At 36.4% G+C, this 26,661-nt stretch overlaps 3 protein-coding genes across 3 annotated transcripts; 2 read left to right on the top strand and 1 right to left on the bottom strand.

The window, feature by feature from the left end:
* Positions 1–286: 286 nt before the first annotated feature.
* LOC109042536 (very long chain fatty acid elongase AAEL008004) lies at positions 287–8,193 on the top strand. The gene is made up of 7 exons (XM_072302072.1): positions 287–310; positions 1,863–2,053; positions 2,641–2,691; positions 3,254–3,310; positions 5,019–5,124; positions 7,296–7,432; positions 7,924–8,193. Exons 2-7 carry the CDS (start codon positions 1,871–1,873, stop codon positions 8,101–8,103), a joined length of 714 nt encoding a protein of 237 aa, XP_072158173.1. The 5' UTR covers positions 287–310; positions 1,863–1,870; the 3' UTR covers positions 8,104–8,193.
* A 5,028-nt stretch (positions 8,194–13,221) lies between these two features.
* LOC109035703 (protein D2) lies at positions 13,222–19,457 on the top strand. Its single transcript, XM_019049419.2, has 5 exons — positions 13,222–13,822; positions 14,736–14,859; positions 15,769–15,909; positions 16,736–16,811; positions 19,200–19,457. The coding sequence occupies exons 1-5, from the start codon at positions 13,655–13,657 to the stop codon at positions 19,318–19,320; spliced, it is 630 nt and encodes a 209-aa protein (XP_018904964.2). The 5' UTR covers positions 13,222–13,654; the 3' UTR covers positions 19,321–19,457.
* Positions 19,458–20,612: 1,155 nt separating this feature from the next.
* On the bottom strand, positions 20,613–26,187 carry LOC109035697 (OV-16 antigen). The gene is made up of 5 exons (XM_019049407.2): positions 25,732–26,187; positions 24,138–24,264; positions 23,525–23,668; positions 22,449–22,539; positions 20,613–22,095 (listed from the first exon to the last, which is right to left on the bottom strand). The coding sequence occupies exons 1-5, from the start codon at positions 26,185–26,187 to the stop codon at positions 21,957–21,959; spliced, it is 957 nt and encodes a 318-aa protein (XP_018904952.2). The 3' UTR covers positions 20,613–21,956.
* Positions 26,188–26,661: the final 474 nt, after the last annotated feature.

The raw sequence follows: 26,661 nt of genomic DNA on the forward strand, positions 1-26,661 counted from the left end.
GGGAAATCTTTGGACCATGGTGGGGCGGGATTAGACCCCATGAATCCCCCCCCCCCCTCTAAATCTACACTACTGCTCTGCACATGAGCAGAACAGTGGACAAGGCAAGAATTATTACTCATTAAACTTTTATTAGGACTCAGATAGACGTGCCAGTAATATTCACTACCAACACTACCGATAAATCAGCGTTTATGGTTCCTCCAGAATCAGTCGATTCAAACTTTTTTTCGAGTAGACCGTTCACTGCCATGCATCAATAACGTTAAGGTCCTACACGCACTCACGCATTCTGTGTTATCTTCTAAATGTAAGCATCTGATTCGTTTAATAGTTACCAAATATATTTTGGAAAGCTCGTTAGACGGAGCATGAATTACAGTATTAAGCTTAATGTTTTTTCTACGAAATAATTCGCGAAATATCAAGGTCAGAAAACAACTTCCGACTCCAAGTGAGGTGTACGTGTTTACAAGTGATCTCGATGAAATGACAATAAAGTAAACAAATAATAATGTCTTTCCTTTCGAACAGTGTTGAGTCTTAAGTGTGAACGCGACTGTGGAATCGTCTCACCGGTAAAAACAACCTTCACGACGTTGCGCTACTAGAATCTGATCCCCGAATCAGCGCGAATATTTTAATGGATTTTTTTAATGTGATAACACGAAACTCAAGAATCAATGAACGAAAGTCGTTGAAGATTCCATCGATCACAATCAGAATGACTCTGTGCTCCAATCCTTTCGCTTTTATTTGAACTGATTCCTTTGGTTTTATTTTATGAGCTCTGCTGAGAAATAAGGGGATTGAAGTACAAGGCGCATAAGTGCAGCTTTTGAAAAAATTGAGATATTAATGATTTCAAGTGAAACTAGGCTTAAAACATAGTCTGTAAAATATTTCCTCTCGAATTCAAATTTTTAAGCATCACAAAGTCAGTCTGAACTTTCTTTCCACCATAAGATTACATGTAATTTCGAACCTTCAAATACGTATTTCTCGAAATAGCAAAAACTGCATTTATATCCGCCTTGTCCTCTGAGCCCTTCAAATATCATAGTGCCCATGACGAATAGGTTTTTAAAGAAGATCGCTTTAAATCGATTCAGTCTCGTAGGTGCCATGAACAATTGGATTGCATTTTGCAAAAAGGAACCACTAGCATTGCAATGATGCTAAGATTGTGCAACTTCATCTTTTGCAATAAAATTGCAAAAATCGTGAAAAACTATGAAATTTAGATGGTAATTTTTGTCATAAATTTACAGTTTTTTGCGAGTAAAATAGAAACTATGAATGGATAATCGGGGTTTTCCTCCAAGACAAAAGAAGTTGCACAATCTTAGCAACATTGCAATGCTAGTGGTTCCTTTTTGTAAAATGCAATCCAATTAATCTGCCATGCCAAGAAAAAACGCCACATGAACATTCAAGAGTTGCAGAATTTCCTTCAATGAAATGTTCAATTTTAGGAAAGCTATGCATATTTTCCTTTGCAATTTTCAGGACTTTTAGGTAAGATTGCGAACAAATTCATCTGAAAAATTGAAATAAATTTTCTTGCAAATTTCCCCGGAAATTCGTGGTTTACCGAGGGAAATTTGGCAACGCCTGAAGGCTCATACGGCGTTTTTCCCTAGCACGGCAGAAATATTATCATAAATCCCAAGCTATTAAAACATCTTCTTTGTCATTCAACGTTCACTATCCAACCAATTTAATCAAAATTTTAAATATCAAAAAGGGTGTATTTCCTTTCAATCGTGAGTAGCATGAAGTTTAAGAATTTTCGACCTTTCTTTAATTTACGTAATTTTATTTTCCTCCTAAATAATTCAAAACTATCTCTATAATTTCAGTTCCAACGATGGATTCGTGGCCCATGATGAGCAGCCCGTGGCCGGCTCTCACAATTACCGGATCCTACCTGTATTTTGTACTTATCTTTGGTCCGTGGTATATGAAATACAGGCAAGCATATAACCTAAAATACACCATAATCTTTTACAATTTAGGTCAAGTTGTATACAATGTCTCCATGTTGATTGTGGTGAGTACTTTTTGAATTTAGTTATTTCCACTTGAATTTCAGACGTTTCTTGAAACTGGCGTTAAGATGATCAACAGAACTTTTCCTCAATTTGACTTATTTATGCTAAAAGGAACTATGTGCAGAGGGTTTGTGTGAAACATAGTTCCTTTTAGCATGAATATGTCCAATTTAAAGAAAGATTGTCCGTGATTGAGAATTTTTTTTAAGGTTTAAACTTTGAATGAAGGACAAATTTTATCTACATATGTCTAAAGAAAATGTTTATTACGTTCAATAATTTTTTTATTTCAAAGAAAGTTTTTTTTTTAATTTATTTATTACAATCATTGAATTATTTTTGTTATTCGAAGAAATTTAAATCTGTTTTTGATGACTAATTTAATGTTCTTTGCATCGAGAAAAAAATCATTTGATGGTAGCCAACACTAGATGAAGTCCAAAAATTCCTTCTCCTAATTATAATCCCTCGTCCCAAGGGATCATCGTATACGTCACAATCCACTCAGGCTAATATGTTATCCTTGCTGTTTTTTAAATCAAGCATACAAATCCAGTTGCCTAATGTGAATTATTTTCTGTTTCAGGTTTTATCGAGTTTTTATCTGGATGACGATATAATTATCCAGAAAAAAAAGGTTTGTGGAACTGGATTAATACTTACTTTTCCATAATTAGGTATCAAAAAAGGGAAGGATATCGGTAGACAAAAAAACAGTGCACAACAATATAAATCAGCTATGATATTTTAAAAAAAATTGATTTTAATTTTCAACAATCATGTATCATCTTCAGTTTCAAATGATGTTATATGTCCACAGATAAATTAAAAAAAAATAATAAAAAGAAATGTGCAAGAAAACCTGTATGCATCTCATCACACACTCAATTATTTTCACTGAGAAGGCGCCACAAGACCTCAGATATTCAAGACGATTCTATTCTAATCTTAAATTATCAGTGAAAAAAAAGTAAGGTAACATCTACTACAAAGTCTACTTGATTTTTTACACAGTGATACTATTCAGTGAAAATAACCAGAATTATGGTAGTATTCAATAGAATTCCGTTGATACTTACCACAGTATTGCAAGTACTACCATACAGCCCAGTATTTATTACCATACTGGTTTCACTGCGTTCGAGTTTGGTAAAATCTACTTTATTTGTTTTTAGTGATTATGTGTATTTATGTTACAGCTCCACCAAGCAGCCTGGTGTTTCATGTTCATAAAATTCATTGATCTTTTAGATACGGTGAGCAGCTTTTACCTTGCAAACCCTTTAATGAACGTGTAGTAAACACACTGTGAATATGCAATGCGCTTGACATGTCTTTCTCTACAACTCCACGTAAAAAAAAAAAACGTAGCACACAGAGGTAAGTTCAGAAATCGACTCCAAAGTGAGATATACACATTAGTGTTTACAATTAATGTTAGTCATTGAATGCAGTAATCGAAGAGTGATGTCATAGCCTTCCATTTAAGTCGTGAACCGCCGTAGACAAAGTTAGGGATATAGGATGGTCAAATCAGGTTTCTCAGCAACATCTCACTTAGAGTTACATGCAGACCTTGGAAACTGTACAGCTCAAGTCAGACAATTTCAACAATTCTGGTCGCCTAGAAAATATGTACTATCTGACGGTACTTTGTTTCTTATTATCTTTGTTAATTTAATTCACCCTAATAGATTCAAGGCATATAACTCTAGTAGCAGTTGTTATATTTATAAATACAATTGTTGGAAAAAAAGACAAAAAAAATAAAAATTTCCGAATCAAACCCATAATTAGAAATTATACCATTTCCGTTGGACTCAACTTACAGTTCATCAAAAATCAAATTTTTCTTGAGTCAAATTGGGCAATAATGTACTCCGAAATTAGCAGAAAAAATGTTTTGGGCGTACTAGATTTTTCTTGATAAAGTTTTGAGTATACCTTGCATCGGAGGAGCAAGGTAATATTATGAAACAGATTTGCAGTTACACATTACCGAAAGGTAGGCTGATATTCAACCATTAATTTAATCAACGTCAATTTTGTTATTTTTCTGCAAAAAAAAAATATAATCATTGATTCTAATGCCAACAATGAGTAAACACTTTTCATGCAAGACTTGATTTCGACTACTAGCATTACACTTAATGCGCTGTGCGTCACAGTTCAGAAAATATGCCTCGCAGTGATTTTTTTTCTTACGTTGTCTAAGGTGGTCCATTCCAGCGATACAAACGTTCATTTTTCGCTTTGAAGTTGATTTCCTGAATTTGCGATGTGTGCCATTTTCAAAAATGGACAAGACATGGGAGATGGGGGTTGGGAGTTGCCCCAAAAAAGCCCTTTTTTCACATTTTTTGCGTATTTCTATCTTAATGTTTTAGCCAAATAGTGGCATCGTCTCCTTAACCCTTGGATCAAATTTAGTAGTCACCTATGATTTTTCAACAAATATTATAATACTTCGGGAATCCTCTTGAGTGAAATTCCAACAGAAAATTGATTAAAACAGTAAACAAAAATAGTTTTCAATTTTTGTGTGCGTGTGTTTGTGATTCGATGCGGAAATGCTCCACAATTCTGTAAGTAAAACTTTCATCCGTTAACGGACAAAAAAATAGTTTACCACCCTAATGACAGAGCTTTATACAGGAAAGGAAAATTTAACCTGTTTTAAACCGAGCGTTTCCAAAGGAAATCTATTGCTATTTTGACCCGAAATTGTAGCGGATTCTTTGGATGTGGCAAAAAATGAAGCACATGAAATTTTTACTATAATGATTAGTAAAAATTGAAATATACCTAGAAATTTGCAAGTTTGTTCGTCAAGATGCTATTCGTAGATTATCAATCGGTTTGAAATTAAAATTCTGGGGTTATTTAATCTCTACTAAAATACTCACCTGATGAAATCACCATAGATCACCACGTGATACTCACCAAGAAATCTCCGTTTTTTAGGTGTTCTTTGTGTTACGTAAGAAGCAGTCACACATCACAGTTCTTCACGTCTATCACCACACATGTATGGCAGTGGGTACGTGGGCCTTCGTCAAATACACAGAAGGTAAGGCAAAGCCTGTCTCATCGTGTCTTTCTTCAAAATCTGAAACTTGATTCAATTTACAGCCGAAGCAACACTGAAGAAGATCTACACCGCCCTTCGTTTGCAATTGGGGTTTAGATGTAGTTATTTTCAGCCGGGTCAGTGGCATGAGGAACGTTGTCTGAGGCCGACCCACGAATGGTATAATTTTTAAAAGGAAAAAGTCATATTGATGGCCAAAGTGCAAAATCACGTATCTCCTCTGCGGTTTTTCAAATCTCTGCTCCTATTTTATTTTTTCGCAGAGAAACAATCCAAAATTATGACTTGAAATTTATACAAAATATTCCTCTATTAGGGAAGAAAAATGAAGTAAGTTATCAAGAAATTCCTTTGACTAGATTTCCGAAGAAAAATAAAATATGATGGGAAGTCTGCGATGTCGCAAACGGAGATACGTGGTTTCGCAATTTAGTCACCAATATGAATTTTAAGATTGTTAAATTGGCTCTGTTATTACGCGCAGTTTCTGGATAACTCGTGATTTTTTGCCATGTATTTATCTTGGCGTTTTAGCCTTAATTTAATCCATTGGTAGTGTGTCCAATTAAAAGTACATTATTTATCATCATCATTAATATAAACTTCGAAGGATTCAGACTTTCAGCGATTCTACCTTTTCCTATTTCACTCGAGAGGTTGCCAGATTGTGCGATAATGTGAATATTTTACATGGATTTGAATCGGGAAAAGTGCTAAAAAAGCAACTTATCTGGCAACAATAGAGTCCGGGAGGGACGAGAGGCTGCCTTCCAGGGAAAACCCATGATTTAGCCGGAAATGTCATTAAAACAATTCATTCCGTTTGAAGCATCACTTGTATACTAGAGGAAAGCTATTTTAAAATAATAATTGTACATGGACATAGATGCTCCAGAAAGGGAAAAAGGAAAGGGAAAGGAAATGAAATGAGGATATGATTGCTAATATAATATCAGAGATTAAAACAAAAACATCAGAGAAATTTATATGCGATGAAAGTATAAGAAAAAACACGAGTGGGCTCATTGCGATTCGGAACTCAAACTATACTATCGTTGAGCAGTTTTTAGACTCCTACGCCACCGATAATCTTCTAAAGAAGTAAAGATGAACTTTTGCCACTTCAGCAAGTCAAATCGCGGAAGGAGCTCCATGGATTGTCTTTTTCCGCTACCCGTCCGAAAGGATGACGTCCCAGTCAAATGCGTTTTTGAAGAAATGATCGAGCCCCATCATCGCTTCATCTCCACACATCTATTCACGTGCAAATGATGGCACGCTCCGGCAACAAGGTTCTGTGACGAAAATTTTTGCCTCCAGAGTCTCCAAAATGTATACGTCTTAGTGATCAAATGTCCATAATCACTGAGAAAAATGGCTCGCGGAGCGAGCAGAATGTCACTCGCGTAGCGAGTAATCAGGGGTCCAGGGGGCGCAGCCCCTTGGCTGGCCGTGACGAACGCGCGAAGCGCGTCCAGGACGGCTAGTAATCTATATTCATGGAGGCAGAACCTTCACCTGGAATCAATGCATTAATGCATTTTGATGGAATAGTAACAATGACACACATTTGCTCTAAACTCCTTCCCTCGTTTGTCACGAGACCACAGTCTGAGGAACAAAAAGCAGGGATGAGCAATGTAAGGTAGATTTTCGGCTGAATGCTATACTCTAATGACGTCTAGTCTAGTGCTAGTCTGATAACGAGGTAATAAAGGTTTTATCCTTTCAATATATTTTTGCGTTGTCTCAATTCTTTCAACGCAGAGAAAAAAGAATGGTTACTATCGCAAATCTTGTATTGGATTCCAGGTCCTACTTACTTTTCTAGTCGTTGTTACAATGTTACTTTTTTGATGACGTACAGTTAATTCTGTTAGCGATGCTTTAGTTCTGATAAAAATCCTGCATTTATTACTGACAATGAGACCGAAATCATTGTTAGCATGAAAGTAATACTCTGACTACGGCTAGTAAAGTAAGAATCCACCATGAACCTTTTAAGGGCAACGATTCTTCCTTTTTCCGTGAAGGCCTCTGGTAGGATTGAAATTAAAACACGTAGTCACTCTGGAGAACGTTGTGTTCATATCTGCCCAATTTGAACCGAATGTGCTCGAGACTCATCATTTTTTGGTCTTTGTCCCCAGGTCAGCAATGTGTTCTTATCGGCGTGATCAATTCAGCAGTTCATGCAGTGATGTACGGGTACTATCTTCTTTCTGCTCTCGGACCTCAAGTTCAAAAATACCTCTGGTGGAAAAAATACATCACAAAGTTACAAATGGTAAAACTACTGAGATCGTTTACTATTTTGTTTTCTTCATTTTTTTTTATTTATTAGACGAGCGAAAGTTTCCTACCCCTTATTCATCACAACTTAATTCAGTCGTGTTTAATATTGAAAACAGCTTGGACAACAGCCGAATATTCTGAGAAAGACGATTAAGAATCGATAAAAATTGCAAAAAACGCCACTTGTCTATTTTCTTTAGAAATATAAAACGAGACAAGAGATCTGCAACGTTACAACTCGAGATGCGTGTTTTGCGACTTTCACCATCGATATGTGATGCAGGAAAAGAGTAATTTCATAAATTTAAGGAAAACCTAATGAGATAAGTTAAAAAGTAACATACCCAATGAAGCATTCAATTTATAGTAATGTGATCTACATTGCTATCATCACAAATGGACGTATTCGTGCTAAGATACTTTTGTGAAAATGAATTAAATTAAAGGAATAGGTAGTGAAAAAATTATCTCTTTTTTTTCCAGGGTCAGTTCATCGTTATCATGGGTTACCTGCTGAGGATGCTTCTCTATGACAACAATTTGCCCAAAATTGTGATAATCGGCTTGTTCACCAACACCGGGGTATTTTTGGCCCTCTTTTACGATTTTTACTGCAAGTCCTACTTCAAACCGACTAAACAAGTAGTTAAATTTTCAAATTAGTGCCTCCGGAAATTCCAAGGTAAAGTCTCCTGTCACTTAGATTCCTGCCTTAATTGAGATCGTAAATATATGAGGATTTCGTCCATACCACTGATTTGTTCAATGTTTCTTTTATACTGCTTCTTCTTAAAAAGAGTTTAATGGCAAAGCTGTATGAAATTGTCTTTTTATTCACAATTGAGGGGCTTGAAGGACAAGGCGCATAAGTGCAGTTTCTGCTGTTTCAATAAAGTTTCAAAATTACATGGACCCTTGGGACGGAAAGGAAGTTTAAACTCACTTTTTGATGCTTTAAAGTTGGATTTTAGATGTGAATTTTTCACAAAATATATTCTCAGTCCAGATTTAGTCGAGTTCATGAATACTTCATTTTTTTCAAAAACGCACTTATGCGCCTTGTCCTCCATCCCCCTCAATTCTACTCCCAAGAGCTCGTAGGTGCTTGACGTATAGACTCTCCTTTTTCACGTTAGTAACGATCATAACAAAAACACTTTTCATGAGCTCTCGAAGAACTGTTGAGAAACCTTTTTGGGTCTCTTTTTTAAGTTTATAAAATTAAAGTCTGGTAAAATTTTTTTAAAAAACGATCATTCTTGGGCACTTTTTTAAACACTCCCACCAAAAAAATTAATCTGTTAAAAAACTAACGTAGATCTATTCGAGATTTTTTACATCTGTTTTTCCTTTATATTTACCTTTCCTAAATTTTACTTTAAAAATAGCACATTAATCAATCAGTTTCCCTGAGACATCAATTGAGAGTTGCTTTTTTAAAAAAAGTTTTTAAAGATGTATTTGAAATATTTTTGCCATTTAGGTAGACAATAGAGGAATGTACGTTATTTAAGTGTGCACTTTTGCAATCGTTGCAATCTATTTAAACTTCATTTCGATCAAAATGAGCGACATACGCCAAAATTATTGATTCCATTTGTTCTAAGCCCACAATTCTGCTCATAAAAATCAGTGTAAAATTACATGCCTAATGTAAGTGCCCAATTTTGTAATAGTTGTATCAATTAACTTTGATTTTCATCTCGATTAAAATGAATGGGAACCAAATCCATTGCTTTCATTCGTACGTACCATCCACATTTTCTCCCCTAAATCAAAAACGGCGCAGCTCAGCAAATTTAAAGGGTTCATAATCACTGTCAAGTCAACTAAATCTTTTAATGAATGACTGATTGCAGAGTTCACCAATGCAGACCATTCGCCCACCAACGGCATTTTCCTGTTTCAAATCTTTACTTTGTCTCGGTCTTTTCCGAAATATTCACAATGGATGCTATACATAAGGTTTTGGGTGGGTTGTACTCGAGATATCTGATAAATTCATATCATTTTCAAGTGTCATATTGAACGTCGTCTAAGTATAAAAAATCATTCATGCTAAATCGCTTAAACTCCCTCATGTTAATATAGTGTTTTCAAAATACCAGCGCCCAATCTCACCTCTACTCAGATGAGTCGAGCTCCGACGCGACGGTCGGTAGCCCTTGGCGTGAGCTATTTATGAGCATGTAACTGGCGCCGTATGCGCTGGGAAAGTCAGAGCGCCTTCGATTTGGTGTATATGCAATACACATATCCATGGAACAGTAATAGTTGTATCCAGGCCGCCAGGCGTTATTATCAACTTTTCGTTTGTCTGCTGATGATGCGTTACCAGTTTGCCTGGCATTCTCGTCCTTGGAAATGAGGAACAATGGTTTTTCTTAACCCTAGTAAGTAGAATTTGGGTTATAGGACATTGATTTTGACATTGACGTTGTCAATGATTTTTTGTCCGCGCACAAGTTTTTCTAAGCAGTTTACGTCCACACGTTTTTTCGGCAGGGGAGTTTTGGTCCACTCACCAATATTGAGACCCAAAGTTAATTGGTCCACTTGTAAATACAAATGACGATTGCTCACGATTTTTTCGGTTGAAAATGTATAATGTCTTGGAAGAATGAGGGTTTGCTTGTTTTTTTTTGTTTTGTTTTTTGTTTTGTTTTGTTTTTTTTGTTTTTTTTTTTTGGTTCAACGGAGAAAAATATATGATTGAGCATTTTGGTAAGGGAGCGGTAATTTCATGAGGAAAACTTCACTAAAACTCTCTGCACCTCTTTGGTTCGACGGGACGTAATTATCTATCAAGAAAATCCCATCTTGTTATACCTGAACCGAATGAACCTTTTGATTTACCTCAGCTGAAGGTCCTTAGATTTTTCCTGTGTACAACTTCGCCACGGCGCGACGCTGCTGGCGTGCCGTGGCGCTTTGAGGTACTATTTCGCCACGGAAGTCGCGCTCAGTATAATACGAGATTGAAGGCATCCTAACGTATCATAATTGGACCGCATTTAATAGAAAGGAACCAAGCCACATCAGCTATTGCCAAATTTAATTCCACAATTTAATTTTTCACATGAAAACGGTTGTGCGGAATTTCGTGTGAATTTCAGTGAATTTTCTCCATTATACGAAGCAAATTCCTTAAAATTTTCAAAAGAATCCTCACAAACAATCTCTTGTAAAACATGAATTTGCCTCGTTAAATTTGGCAATAGCTGATGTTGGTTCCTTTCTGTTAAACGCAGTCCAATTGATGGCATCTTTCAAAAGCACGAAGTTCCCTCGCAAATTAAATCGAGTGACGATGACCAAAAGAAAGCGGTAGTAAAAAAACATACTAAACCCTAGTATCTGTATTCAATAACATTTAGCATGATTTTTGAACTTAAAAGGTGAAAAAAAGGACTTGATTCAAGCAAAAATATGCCCAAATTTACCGCCTAGAACCGCAAGGAAAACCCCGTATTCTTAGAGGATGCCTGTCATGCTTAATATGTTGGAGTGCCTTCAGTGTTGTATTATACTATGCAACATCTCTGCTGTGAAATAGTTGCTTTATTGAAGCGCCATGCGCCATGGCACACTGGGGCGCGGCGGGCGGCCGACCAGCGCAGCGCGAAGCGCGCACTGGCGCATACAAACCTAACAGGGATACTTCACGCATTGCGCAATGCGTGAAGTATCCCTGTTAGGTTTGTAGGCGCCAGTGCGCGTTTTGCGCAATGCGTGAAGTATCCCTGTTAGGTTTGCAGGCGCCAATGCGCATGTCGCGCTGCTAACACGCCGCTCCGCTTTGTATTAGCTTCTAATATTTACACTCGCGGAGTTAGCGTTTTTCAACTCAATATTTTAAAATGTTTACACGCTCTGCATGTTTTATTCTCATTTTAATTGATGGGGAAGGGGGATATGTATTAAAGGAAAATAAAATGCGTATTTTATGAATATTAAGGTGGCTCCATGTCAACTTTATCGATTTTCATAGCACTTTAATTTCTTTCTTTTATATTTTGCACTTTTACTGTGCTGCAGCGTGGTGTACGCGCAATCAAACGCTCAAAATTGGTCGTATTTGACTCGAAGAGATCGATGTACAATTTGGTTGATTAAACATTCTTCCGTGCATCTTGGTGTATTTTCTCTTTTAATCATTTTTGAATACCTCCTCTCTACACAGCTACTACTTATTGAGAATAATATGGATTTCATCGCTTGGAAAGGGTTATACAGATATCTGCCAAGTCTTAGAAATGAAGTAATTCTTTATTTAAAAAAAAAAAAAAAAAAAAAAAAAAAAAAAAAAAAAAAAAAAAAAAGTAGTTATAAGGTATATTTCATATTACAATGTTTAAGGATAGAAACAAAACCAAATATTCACCAATGACAAATAAACGAGATGAATCAAAGGAAGAAAAAGAGAGTAATATTTCATTTTAAAATGAGTTACCACAACACCTCCTCCTCTCTCAATTTTCTCATTTCGAAATTGTCAATATAATTTTACATACGAACTAAAATAGAACGCTTGGACAAAGTCACTGTTGCCAATTTTACGCGCGGACGTAAACTACTGGACAAAACAGGTGCACGGACAAAAAATCGTTGACGGAATGTCCTGAAACCAGAGTTCGTGAGACGATGGTTTATTAGCCGTCGCGTCATAACGAGTTGGAAGAAATAGAGCTCTTTTTTTAAACAGATTTAATATGTAAAATATCTTTAATGGGTTTTATAAGTAGCTTTTTCACAGAATTTTTAATGGTTTTAGCATAATTTTATTCCGTTTTTAAAAACCTCGTAGAATTACGGTGTGAATCCTTTTGTTTGAGTAATTGCCGGTTGGCACTAAGATCACCGGAAAACGCCTATTTAGTTGAAAGTTAAAGACGACGATCGGTTCTTTTGGTTTTTAAATGCATTTTTAAACGGAGCCGACAGCAAATGCAAAAAATTAACCATTTCCAAAATTTGGGGAAAAAAAACAAAAGAAAAACCGTTACTTCAGAGAACTAACACTATAGTGTGAACAAATTGATTGGCCAAACTCTATAAACGCGTACTTCCAATTGTGAAATTACATATACATCTCCTTTCATGGTCTATGTTTTAAACAAAAACGAAGCTGCCTTTTCCTCGAGCTTTTTCTGTGATTTTTCTGTAGTCATTCATACGTATTTGCGAAAAATTTCAAAGGGATGATTTGGTTAGTTTTCCTTGAAAAAGAATCTCAGAGTTTGAAAAAAATACGACATTTTACAACTGAAGTCACCGATCTATAAAATCAATTCGCAAAGGACACTCAAAGACGATACATATTTTCAGGGACCCCACCGCCCACCCTAACATTCTAAACAGGGTAATAAGAAGAGGCAAACGTTAACTTTGGAGGTCAATGCTATTTTTCTTCCAATGATAATTGATGCGCAATCGGTTGAGCAAAAAATTTTACTTTAGTCTGTGGTAAAACTTGAGTCTCAGAGCCTTAAAGCTCAGCTGATCAGCCCTTACAGGAATTTTATCTGAATAATGCGCGCAGCAGTAATGAGCTACTCTTGTGGAAGGTAAGGTCTGTAAACACATAGAGATGTGCTTAACTGTTCTTTCATCATATTCATTCAGAGGCTTCATGCGTCTCTAGTATAAATCGTAGGAATAGTGATGAGAGCATCATAACTGGAAAATAATTATTCGACAATTTTGACAACAGAGGCATTGATTGATATCAAGTAACTAATATGAGTTATGCCACAGTTCTCTGATTTTATGATATAGTCTCTGCCTCCTGCATAGATATGCCATGGCTGTAGTTAATACGGAAATGTAAATCTATATCGATTTACGGACATTATCTGATAATCACCCGGCACCACGTGGAAATAACTTAGGGGAGGGGGTGTGCTCTGACAAGAATGTGTTAATTCCAAAAAATATCAATTGTATTTCTTTTACTTCGATTTTCAATTAAAAAATACGATGCGTTCAAGAATTGAATACATACGTGTGATTCGAATTCTTATTCTTCTTATATCAGGTTCATAAAATTTTCATTTTTTATCACGATCATAATCCACAAGACTCCGTTATTTGTGTAAAACATGATTTTAGTTACATTTTAGGGTTTATATGAAGATAGATTTAAGACTCAAAAGTTTTTGCGTGGCTAGCAGAAAGGCAATAATAGAATTTTAATTAGTGAAACGTAGTGAAGATGTGTTTTCAGCAGTCTCTGATGTTAATTATTTATTTAGTGCAATTTTATATGAATGATGTATTAGCTTATGCTTCGCACTATACGCCCGAGGGAATTGAGGCACAACTCAAAAAATACAGAATTGTACCTGATATTATGGAAAATGCGACGAGAGAGGATATGGAGGTTTGTTCATTACGAGTATTATTGCATGAAGTGCAGGAAGTACTGAAGAAAAAATATTGCTGAAATTGCCGTGCACGCGGGTATTTCATGGCATGGTGTAGCTAAAAAACGAACGTGCAAACCATGCAGGTAAAATCGCTACAAAAATTTCAGCTAACTTACACACACGCGTGTAGGTGATTTTGCTCTCTGAAAGGCTACGCCTGTTACCTTTTTAGTTATTCTTCCGTAAATTTCACTATTTTTCCGTAAATTCCGCTATTTCAGACTAACGATTGAGCTATTTTTTCTGTTCGCAAAGTGCCAATACCAAAAAATGCGGTTACACTTCCAAGCCACTCGATGCAAGATTAACTGCATGAAGGCGCGCAGATGTAGCAAATCGGTGTAGCAATTCGTGCTAGTCGTTCACTTGATTCAACACCGTGCACGGATAAGAAAGCTTTACGAAGTGAAGCAAATTTTGCTCCAACCTAAATCGGTGAATTAGCAATCCTTTTTTTTCAGTGAGGGTACTAAATGGACATTATTCCAGAACGGTGCGGTAAATTTTAACGACAGTTATATTGCCCATCAAAGGAAATCAATTGAAGCTCGACTCAAAAAATATAGAATTGTACCTGATATAATGGAAAATGCGACGAAAGAGGCATTGGAGATTTGTTCATTACGAGTATTATTGCATGAAGTGAAGGAAGAGAACTAAATGGACATCATTCCAGAACGGTATGTGGTAAATTTTAACATCAGTTTTACTGTCCATCAAAGAAGACGCAGGCTTCATGTGACATTTTTGAAACTTAAAACTATGTAAGAGCATGGATAGATATATCTTGAAGTTTCTGACTTGATCCCTGTTTATCCTTGCTTGAGAGTTTTGGTAATCCTATGGTTTTTATTCCTATTCTTTTAGGTGGAATATCAGGGAAATTTAATGATACAAATGGGAAATTTTGTATCTCTTAACCGTACAGCGTTCGAGCCGAAAATTAAATGGAAAGTTGACCCTAATTTCTACTACACAGTCACTTTATTAGGTAATTTGTTTTTATTTCATACATTTTCAACACGTACAATATGCATCACTATTCTTAAACTTTGTGCTGTAACTACTTTAGAAAGAGCTGGTATTTTAGCCCCTCGAAAGTTAGATTTCAGTGTATGATTGAGAGTACAACGTTTTGAACATCAAGGTCGAAGGAGAAAGCTCATTTGTAAACTATTTTTCCGTGCGGAGGGAAATATGCAATCGCCTTTCCTGCTTGGTTTCAACAGTAGTACTGTGCAAACCAACAGAACTGTTCGTGAGTAAATTGTGCTCAAATAAGTTTTTCTCCTTCATTATAAAAACCGAGTACATTCTTGTTTTTTCTAGTCACCGTTAATTATAATCGCCTGCAAGGGGAGAGAGAGAGGGGGGGGGGAGAGAGAGAGAGAGATAGTAATTTTAGGAGATCAAATCCTGATAGGCGATGTCCTAAACTCAAACAAATCTTTTTAACGTACCATTCCAATCGTTTAAAATAATTTGCTTGGATATTTTTCGTATATGAAGAAAAAAACCCGTTAGATAGGACTAAGTCATACGCCAGAGGGATTGATAAAAGTTCACTTTTTTTTTTTTTTTTTTTTTTTTTTTTTTTTTTTTTTTTTTTTTTTTTTTTTAATAAACATTTTTCTCAGACAAACCTAATGGTCCGTGGTTTGGTAAAAATGTGCTCAGTTTGGTGTGGTAAATTCGGTAGTTTATGGTAAGGTTTGCGCAAATCCAGCGTTAAGAAGTTATTTTTAGATATTTTTTATATACTCAAAATGATTTTCGCGTGATTTAATAGGTGTGAAAGTCGATGCAATTGACTGAGTACATCTTATGTACAACAGACCAATCGACCAACTTATCTTCACCGATTGCATGAAGAGAATACTCACGCGCTTAATTTTTGCAGATGCTGATTACGTCAACATTATGGTTTTACAAAAAGTTCAATATCAGCTATGGATGATCCTAAACATACCGGGAGACAATATCACAGCAGGAGAGTTACTCACGGAGTACATGGGTCCAAACCCAGAAAAAGACAACCTCCGTAAGAATTGCACGCTCCTAAATATTTAAATTCACCCATAAAAGCTGTTCAATACGTCTAGAAATTATTCAGAAATAAATCAGTAAATGAACCCGATTTTTTGTTTGAAAGAGGAGTTGTTGTCCTGGTAAAATATGTGTCTTTTGAAAATTAATGAAAATAAGCCCAGAAGTGAAAAATTGCTGCAATACCCAGCTAGGAAAGAAAAAAAATTGTATAATTTACCCACAGGAATCACTTGAACTCGTCCGAACCAACAACGATTTTGCCTCCCTCGACCCCCCTCAAGAAAATCAACATCAGAGTAGAGAGCACTTTCCTTTTAAAGAATATCAAGGATTTTACAACAGGGTTGAAAATTTTCATTAAAAATAAAATCATGGAATTTCAAGTGAAATATCGCTGAAATTTCGGACAAATATGAAAAATATTTTTCGAAATTAAATGCGAAATGAAAAGAAAGACGACTGTTTTTGCTTGTTGGTGTTTCTAGTGCATGTTGCATACCCAGCTCCTGAAAATATGATTTATATTTTTCATATTTTCCCACAACTTTGTGAAATATTCATGAAATATTTTACGGAAATTTTCGATATTTCGTATTTTTCATTTCACCCGTGCGACCCTGTTTTACGTCAGTACGGGTTCTACGCTCCCTGATTCCCTGACCTGTGCCTCAATATATTATGAGGATTAAGCAGTTTGAGTTGATTATATTAACTCGCATAATGCTTAAACCTTGATCGTTAAGCTTAATGAATAATTATCTGTGATTATTTGACAATTACCATCATTGTCACTATTTTTCGTTTATTTTTGCTTACAGCTTACCATCGATTTGTATTCGTCTTATGGCAGCATCCTTTTGTTCATTTTCGAGAGCTGCGAGTGAGGGGTGGACAGTAAGTGTTTCTTTATTTAATGCTCTTTTCCCAATTGTTTCAATCGGAATAATAGGTAGGTATTCAGTTCTTGTATAACCTGTAGAAAATCTTGCAATCTTTTCATGGGCCAAATTGGTCACTTATAAATAAGGAAATGGAAAACTCTATTATTTGTCAAAGAATGAGATGCGAGCGCCTTAGGATATTATTGTTTTAAAAGAGGACGTACCTAAATGAATTTTAATTAGACAGTTTCTAGCCTCATATAGGAATACAATGGATTAAACTTTGAAATCGATGGCTAAGGAACAATGTCGCCTGTCTACAAACTGACGATTTTGCAGGACGATTTCTGCCATATTTTTAATTTTAAGGTTAGATATGCAATTTTTTAAATGAATTACCGCATTCAATTGAAAAACAAGTAAAAACACGAGCTTGCGTATTTTATACCGTTGTACTGCAGTGAAGTTGCTTACTCTTTTTCGCCAAAATTGTCAGTTAGGCGCTACTGTTCCAGAGCCCTCAAAATGTGTTTCTCCTAGTCTTTAGGCCTCAAACCCGGTTTCGGATCTCTAGAGGTAGTTGTTTCAAAAAAATTATTCCCTGACACCAAACAACTCTCGCCAAAATACCAATTTTAAGACGAGCTCCCTACAGGGTGCAGTTAAAAAACGAGGCCCGATTACAGCTCTCATGCTCACAAGGTCCTTGCATTACCCTTAAAAATAAGACAAACGGAACCAACTCAATATGAAAATAGAGTAAAGCCGGGATTTCCTACAAATGCTTATCGGCGCGGTTCGGCAGCGCCCAGCGCCAATTGTCATAAGAGCCCGTGTTAAAAGTTACTTTCGTCAGGCGTCAACACCGCCTCCGAGGCGGTGTTGACGCCTGGCGAAAATAAGACGTTTACACGGGCTCTTACGACAATCGGCGCTGGGCGCTACCGACCCGCGCCAATAAGCATTTGTAGGAAATCCCGGCTTAAGGGAAGGAACGCGCGTTGATAACGGCGCAGAGATACAAGTATTCGTACTCGATGGATGTCCGTGTTGCGTCTGCAAAGTTGAAGGCGCGAAGTCGTGAGGCGTGAGCTCGTGGTGCTACATTCAATGCTGCCAATGAGGTGTCGCTCGGATTCAGGAGGCTAGTTAAAGAACAAGTTAGAAATATATGTTTAAAATATACAGGGCCGGATTTACCTACTTGCCGCCCATGGGCCGCCTGTATTTTTCCGCCCCCTTCTAATTCGTTAAGTGAACGTGCCGGTGGGGGAGGGGTGTATGAGACGCGTTCACTCGTGTTGGGCACATTTTTTGTGAAAGCCCCGTCAACACTAACAAAAGCTCGCGGAACTTTACGCGAAAGTTAAGTTCCCTAAACCCACACCTGTTTGAACAAGGCCTTCCATTCATAACAAACGAACGAAAAAATTATGAAAGAACAAACATAAATGCGGTTTAATAATTTCAAATTCTGCCGCTGCGCCGACCGCCCTATGTTTGGCGCAATGCGTGAAGTATTCATGAAGTCATGTAGGCGCGATGCGTTTCACGCCGACTGCTGCTGACCGCAATGTGTTTGACGCAATGCGTGAAGTATTCTTGCAGTCTTGTAGGCGCTATGCGCTTCATGCCGACCGCCGCGCCGAAGGCTTCTCCTTTTCATCTCAGTTCTCGTCATCATTGCTCTCTGCGCCGCTCTTGCTCAAGGTCAAATTGCGTGTTTTGTTTCTCTCTTAACTCGACTAATTAAAGGTGTTGTCTTTTGTATCACCGGAAGACGACAACATTAGATGTTTAATATACTTTCACTCTCAGAAAATGAGATATTTTGTCGCATTTTCTCGTTTGAAATTTATTTTCGGAATTCGATTTTTTCTTCTTTTCTTTGATACCTACATTCGAAAAGATTGCAAAATTTGCCGCCATGGGCCGCGGCCCATGTGGTCATCCCCTTAATCCGGCCATGAAAATATACATTCTTTTAGGATTCACAATGGCTTAAAACAGAATCTAAAGGCATATCAATGTGACTGTTATCGCCTATTAAAGTACTCGTGGCTCGGAGAGTGTTTTGTAAAGCTTCATTGAAATTTTTCACTGCAGTAAATAATATTTGAACATCGTAATATCACCGTAACACCAATAATGAATTAGTAGGAAGTTATGTAAAACACAAAACGCCAAGGTTTCATTGCTGGTGCTGCTTGGTTTCTTATTGCTCGATGTAGTGTGCCACTTCCTCAGCCGTGATAATGAACACAAAGATCGAAAAACTTCGGCTCTAAATAAAAATTTTACTCTCGCCCTACTACTCTCACCTTAGCGGTGTGTGTTTTACATAACTTCCCACTAATTCAAAGTGAATAAAGCTGACGCTCCTGTGTTTTCTGTCACACAGGCTACCTATTTACAGAGAAAATTTTAACGCGAAAAAATTCACGGAGAAGTATGAAGAAGATGGCCTCGGTGAACCATATGCGGTTAATTTTTTCCGCACCTGCCATCCAAAGGAGGAATGATGATATGAAGAAAGAGCTCTCCGAGTTTTCTCAAGTTGCTTTCTTGCCGTAACATCGCTGACTGTTTGGTGAAGAGGGGGATTATTATTTTTAATGAAAGAGGAGGGCTTTTTTTAAACACGTATAGTTGTAATTTATACTTCTTTTTTCTTTTTTCTCCGAGCTAAAAAAAAGAGTGAGATTATTTAGACGCACATCGATGGTATAACTAGAGAAGCACTTAGCTTGATTTGCGATGCTGTACACTTCTTACCACATTATATTATTCGTTAGAGGTGTCATTAGATAAGTTGACATCTATTCACTTTCGATTTGCAGGCGCACAACGAATTTACGCCTCTGCACCGAGTGTCGTCCGCTATACTATCCGACGTAAAAACATTCGGCTCGTGATGGTAACGTAAAAAGCTACTGATCGGTTATGATCCGCGACTTTTATGTGGTTGTGATTTCTTGTGGCTAAAAATTAAAGTGGTCCAAGGTTTGAAAGTATTAAAAACCTATCTAAGCTTGTGTTCTCGCCCCTGAGAGAGTCGGATGTTTTCATATGGATAGTAGTGACGCAAAAACGCTTGCAAATCGAAAGTAAACAAATGTCAACTTATCTGACGACATCTCTAGGAAAACAGCCATTTTTTTTTTAAATTTGTGATATTGCATGTGAGTTTTCTTTATATACAATAAGGATAAGATGAATGTGGTATTATGAGGAGGCTGAAGGTATGTATGAGGATATTCTCTGATTATTTCGCTAAGAAATATTACGTATTTTTCTATTGAGGAAGTTAAAGAAAGTATACAGAAATGTTGAAACATTGCAATCAAAATAGGTGGCCAAGACATGCACCTTTTTGATTTTCAAGTCGCTGTCATACAATTTAATGACTTTACTCGGAAAGGTACATTTTGTTTCAGACATTTTAAAATTGACAGCTAATATTTAATTGATTATTTTTTACACACTCGAATAAGAAAAGAAAAAGTCTAAAAAAAAAATAGGTTACATTTTTTTTCACATTTGAAGTAAATTCCTTACTGGTATAAAGTTTCACTTGATTTTTAAGAAAACGTCATGATAAAAATTGAGCGTAGCTCTTGAATGTAAACCCACCTGAAAATATAATCTCCCTATTTGGTTTTGTTTTTCAAAAGAGTATCAAGTTTTTGTGCACGTATTGTTACTTAGGTCTTAGTAGAAATAGATGAAGAGGATTGCACCTAAACACCCTAAAGAGGTTATAAATTATTGAAAATCTCCGTGAAAAAATAGAAAATAAAAATAATAATAATAATTGAATATTTCACAAACTTATATTTTTGACATACATTTTCTTATGAATTTTATTACATTTAGCACAGAAGAGTGGGTATCTCGTATACACTAGAGAAAGTCTCACTGAGAGAAAAAATTAGGACGTTAATGACCTGTGAATACGATGTTGCATATTGTCGCCCCTCTGACATAAGGGCATATCTCAATGCTCATGTGAACCATGTATTACATATAAATCCATGCTTTGTGAGGCTCATGCGGACATCGAAATACGAGCTTACGCCAGAGGAGCGAATATATCGGCCTTGTTATTCAGTTCATAACCGTACCAACGGTTCTTCATGCAACCGAAATTTTAAACCAAACCCAACGACAGAAAAAACGCGAAACCCAAGATGGGATTTCTATAACCGAGAGCACGATTTCATGAACCGAATTTTAGGGCCGATATGCAAACACCATACACTTCCTAGGACCGAACTTTTTTTTTCAGAGCGTGAACTTTGAAATTCTGCGTATAGAGTGCTCAGATCTGTGATTTTCTATTCAGTCTTTTGTTTTCACGACTTAGGGAATGTATTTCCACGAGAAACTAATGAACTTCGATTAAAATTTGCATAATTTTCTTCTAAATTTTTCTGATCAATTTATTTAAAATAGAGAAGAGTAATATTTTCATTTATAGAGAATATGGTCAAAAATTCATTTGCTCTTGTGTGAAAAAATATGTGTTCTACATTTTCACCAAAAATTACATTGTTGTCAACATATGTACCTTTTCAATGGAATAAATATTTAAAACAATGCTTTGGTGTTTGATAATTAATTAATAGTCCAAGTGGCGAGTGGCCGTCCACATAAGGAAACTTGGTTCGAGATTAGACAAAATGTTCGGTAAAGCTATCAACGTTGAGCAGTGTTGGAACATTAGATTTCGAAACTTCATAAAAAACTGAGTCCCGCAGTGTTCTAAAGCATATTTTGCACTCTATTCAAATCATGTCTCGATAGTAGTGGGCGTGAAGTTACATTACAATCCGGAAATTTTGTGCTTCGAACTAGGCAGATGAGTATTTTACGCAGCTTCACATCGAGGCATTTCTGAGCTAAATACTATTCAAACGCCATGACTCTGCTTTTAATTGTTATTTTGACACTTTTTTATCCCGAAAGCTCCCGAAACTTCTTTAAGTTTAGTATCAATGCCTCAGCTTAGAACTTTCGTGGACGAATGAAATTTCTTTTCCAATGAGTGGTTGCATACTACGTATACTTTATTAAAGACCCATCGATCTCCTTAATGTATTGAAACGGAATTCGGTGTCACACCCTCCAGAGAGGATTTCCCATTTGATTTCTTAAATTAGATTACCGTCCAGTTACGCTTTTGCTTCACCGTAGACATCTGGAACATATTAATTGCGGTTGGTCGTCCTAATTTGTTTTCATGCACGAATTTTGTTAAGTTGAATAATTGTCGGCTGTCAAAAGCTACAGTGTTCCTAGAACAAGAGGACATAAGTTCAACATTTTCACAATTTTCAACAGTTACAAAATCAAAAATAATTTTTACCAATTTTCAGTATTTTCTTTAAAGGGTTGTGAGACTTTTAAGTGGCTTCATTGCATCTACTGCGGCAAGGATTTGTCTGATATCTCATTTTATAATTTAGCACCAGGTGCATAAAGCTAATTTCAAGGAAACTTTTTTGTAACCTCAGAGGAAATTGCGATATATCATCAAAGAACTACAACAAATAGAAACTTAAATTTTTGCGACTGTTCCTCCGTAACTTACATAACTCAATATCATCATAATAAGGTACATAAATTTATTTAAAACAAATTTACTCACTCTTTGTAAGTGGTTCCCAACTTATAACGGAGAGGAGTTTCTGGTTGTTTAAATACAATATAGATGAAACGCCGCAGTTCACCAAGCAGTTCTGAGAACACATATCATCAATATCACAAAACTGCTACAGTATAGCTTTTCAACGCCATGAAGAAAAATGGGAGAACACATGGTCATATATGGAGGGTGAAATGCGGAAAATGTCTATCTGAATTCAAAGGATTAAACATCTTTGATTGTGTTCTGCTTTCTTCGAGGAAAACTGATCAAATTGTTTCTTTACAATTTTTCGATATTTTTTTTTTTTTTTTTTTTTAGAAAAATGAAGAAAATTCCTTAAAAAATTCGATGATTGTTTTTCCAATGTTAAATCGAACTTGAGCGGCAATCAGCCGAGATAAGCATTTTTCGACTTCGGCTGTCAACAATTCAATACCATTCTTGGCGGGGTCACTTTAAACTTGAGCCTTTGAAGCAAAACTGTCGGAATAGACTGTGTTAAGAGAAATGCAGTAAGTCGCAATTTGGAAAACAAATTAGAAGTAAATAGTTTTGATTTCACCCAACGTCGCACATCTTTTCCTTTCTGAAAAGAAAGAAGACGGAAATGAAGAAGAAGCAGATGAAGAAGAAAAGGAACTAGCAGTAGAAGAAGAGGAAGAAAAAGAAGAAATTAAGAGAATACATATCACCTACCTCACTCATACTGATGTTGAGTTAAAATGTTATGTTACATAAATTTTAAAACATCATCCTCTTTATTTATTTTCAATACGTGAAACTATAGAGGGAAGAAGAAAATTGGCTTCAGATGAGAGGAAAAACGGCTACCGCACTTCCTCTGTTCTAAAAGATGAAAACGTATTCCTCCAAAAATCACTAACGTTTTGATCTTTTTCACTCGATCAGTAAACTTCTATGGATTTATTGAATATCGATGTAACAATTGTAACATGCATGTGTAGTTTTAGGCCGCATTATGCTCAAACATAATTGAAGCAAACCTGCCTTTCATGTGCCCTTTTTACTTACGTATGCAACTCAATTTTCGATAAATATTCATTCAATAAACTTACCTGGTTTTTTTGTCCACGCTTTTGGTCCCAGGTACTTTGCGTATGTTTTCCCAGATTTAGCTTTGCAAGAATCATTGATGTCAGCTACGAACCAGAGGACGAATTGACCCTCAGTCTGGTCAAATCTTGATGGTGAGTCGGGAGCTGAAAAAAAATTTGACCACATTTTGTAAAAAGAGCCACTTTCTCTGTCTCATCCATGAAAACGAATGACACGTATTTTGTTTCTAATCTGAGTTAGAAATAATATTAGTACCTTATTGCAGAATTTATAGCTCAATTTGAGGGCATCTCATAAGTTCTTTTGTTAGTTTTCTCTATTTTACATGTTACAAAAAAGGCTAACGTGCAGCGGTTAAGAGTCCTTTAACAAGATCGGAAACAATGAAAACAGACTTCGTGACTTAAAACTGAAAAATTTGCTGTCATTTTTTCGCAAATTTATCCAAAATCTAAGCTCAAGAAAAGAGTTTTGGTGATATGGAATTGTTGAGTAGCGTTATTGTTGAATTAGAGAGGATGGGAGGAGGAAGGGGTCAGAAAACCGCACATGGAGCGTATTAAGTTATTACAGGATGATACCCTATAATAATCAAATATATATAAAACTTACTGAAAAGTATTAATGTAAAGTGAGCTCCCTTTTCCACTGGCCAAGTTGTGTTGATTGGCTGATTTTCTACTTGATCTTCGGATAGTTCTGCACCAAAATCCACAATCGCGTCGTCTTTATACGTTACCTGCAAAAAAGAATTGGGTGTTGTACTAATTTATGATATTTCGACGAATTTCGATCGCGAGAAACATTTTGATGCATTTAACCACCCTTGCATGAATACAATCAGGCTATGCATCAATAATCATGGTACCACCGAACAGCGATAACTGTCAAAAGATGTAAGACTGAGTCTGAAAATCCACAAGGAAAGGCCTGGACCTTTGTCCACGAGAGAAACTTTTTAGCACAGAGATTTTTGTTGAGTTGGATCGAAAAATTACTTGTTTACATTTCAACAGGAAAATTTTGCTGGAGTCCCCAGGAATATGTTGCGAGCGGGCCAGATCATTTTCGTATTAATAAAGGGCGTAAAGTTGATTTGAAGTCCGGAAATTTCGTCCATCATGCGAGACGGATAAGAATTTCGATTACTTGTTTCCCGAAAAACTGCGTCTTTGAAGTATGAACCTCAAATCACCATACACTGGAAAAAAAAGTCTCTTGGATCTAGAGTCCAAACTTTTAAAAAAAATTACAAGAGAAATAATGAAGAGATAAATAATAGGGCCATGTCTCGTCTTGTCGTGCTTACAAAGTTTCAATAATTGGCCCGAAGAACCCGTTCCCCATGCACGGTCGCAAATTGTACCGAGTTCATCAGAGAGGAACCAACCCACATTTTCTTAAAAATTAAGTTGAGAATGTTTTTAAGTTCCACTAGCCGTATATTTTCTCCTGCCAAAAACTGAAAGTCGAAAAACAGAAATTAGTTTGTGAAAGGAGAAGTTAAAGTTTATTTTCTATGCTGAGCCTTAAGCAGGAATAAAACTTCAAACCTCTTTTTCTCAGTTTCAGCTTAATGTGGGTTGGTTCCTTCCCGATGAACTCGGCGGTCCTTTTAATATGAACCTTCTATTGCATTGCTAAGGCGCAAAGATACAACTATTAGCACTCTCCGTAATTCGTGAGGTATCACGCCTTAATTGAAGGCGTTTTTGACACTGCCAACTTTTCATTTCGGGATTTTTGTGTCGCATAATAGGGTGTCTACTAACACTGGTTGACAAATATCAAGTATGTACTTTTACAGTACTTTAAATACTTTTCAAAAATATTCAGTACCTCATAAGCAAGAAAATTCAGCACTCTTTTTGGTACCTTTGTGATGAAAGTGACGAAATTCACGCGCAAATCGCGAGAAAAATGACGTGGCCAGGAAATTCGATGCCTATTGGTGGCCTAAGGATAAACTGGCTGTACTATTCAATCAAGCGGGAAATTACAGCACTAAGAATCACTGCGCAATGGATTGCATATTTTCCAGGCTGTTTCAAAAAAACACTCATGGTATGAAGAAAAAAAAATTCGGATCTTTGTAAGAAATTTCCGTGCTTTCTCAGTACTTCCGGAACACCCTAAAAAAAAAATCAGTGCTATTTCCGGATTTTCTCCGATTAACTCGGTCCAATTAGTACAAGGCTGAGCTTACCTCAATGGCATCCTTCGCTACCAGGGGCACAACATCGGGAACAACTTGATGCATCCTCAAATAAGCCCAGATCAGCGTTTTATCCCTCGGCAAAGGTCGAGTTTGCTCAACTTCGTCGTCGGGGTCTGGGGGTGAATGCAGGATCTCACTGTGGTTTTTGAATGGATAGTCAATCCCATCCTTGTGCAATTCCGGGTCGAACATATTCGACAAAATCTTGTGAGCTCTCTCTGCCTCAGCTGTGAGATTCCGTTCGTTCGCTACTTTTCTGGGCCTACTTTCGTGGCCTTTGCCATGGCCGTTTTTATTTTCCGCTAAACTCAAGTGTGCACAAATTGAAAACACGCAGATTTTTTGGAATACACCACAAGTGAGGTAATTACCCAGAGGCATTTCCACGGCCGACTTCTTACAGTTGGATTCAGTGTACTCTTGACGAGATTCCTCCGTTTCCATCCCTCTATTTTTTTTTTTTTTTTTTTTTTTTTTTTTTTTTTTTTTTTTTTTTTTTTTTTTTTTTTTTTTTGATGCCGTGAACTGATAATATCTAATCACCAATGCTGGTTAATTACCGATAAACAAAGGAGACCTTCAATAACATGAATATCAGATTAAAGTTGAAATCATTTGTAGTGATGAGTTTATCGATGGCACTAAATTACCCCTAAATTAATCTGAATTGCATCGCATTTTAGCAAAAAGGAACCAACACGATTGCAGTGTTGTAGAAACGTTGCCTCCTCATAATTATCTTGATAATCTCTCAGAATAGCAAATAGTTTGTGCTTCCCACCAAAAAAATTGTTCATTTTAAAGGAAAATAATTGTGTAAATTTTAATATTGTACGTATATTAGGTATTTTCAAAAGTAGAGAAGAAGTTGCATGATTTCGATAACAGTGTAATCGTGCTGGTTCCTTTTTGCTAAAT

This window comes from Bemisia tabaci, chromosome 6 (assembly GCF_918797505.1).
Source record: "Bemisia tabaci chromosome 6, PGI_BMITA_v3".
Lineage (NCBI taxonomy): Eukaryota > Metazoa > Arthropoda > Insecta > Hemiptera > Aleyrodidae > Bemisia > Bemisia tabaci.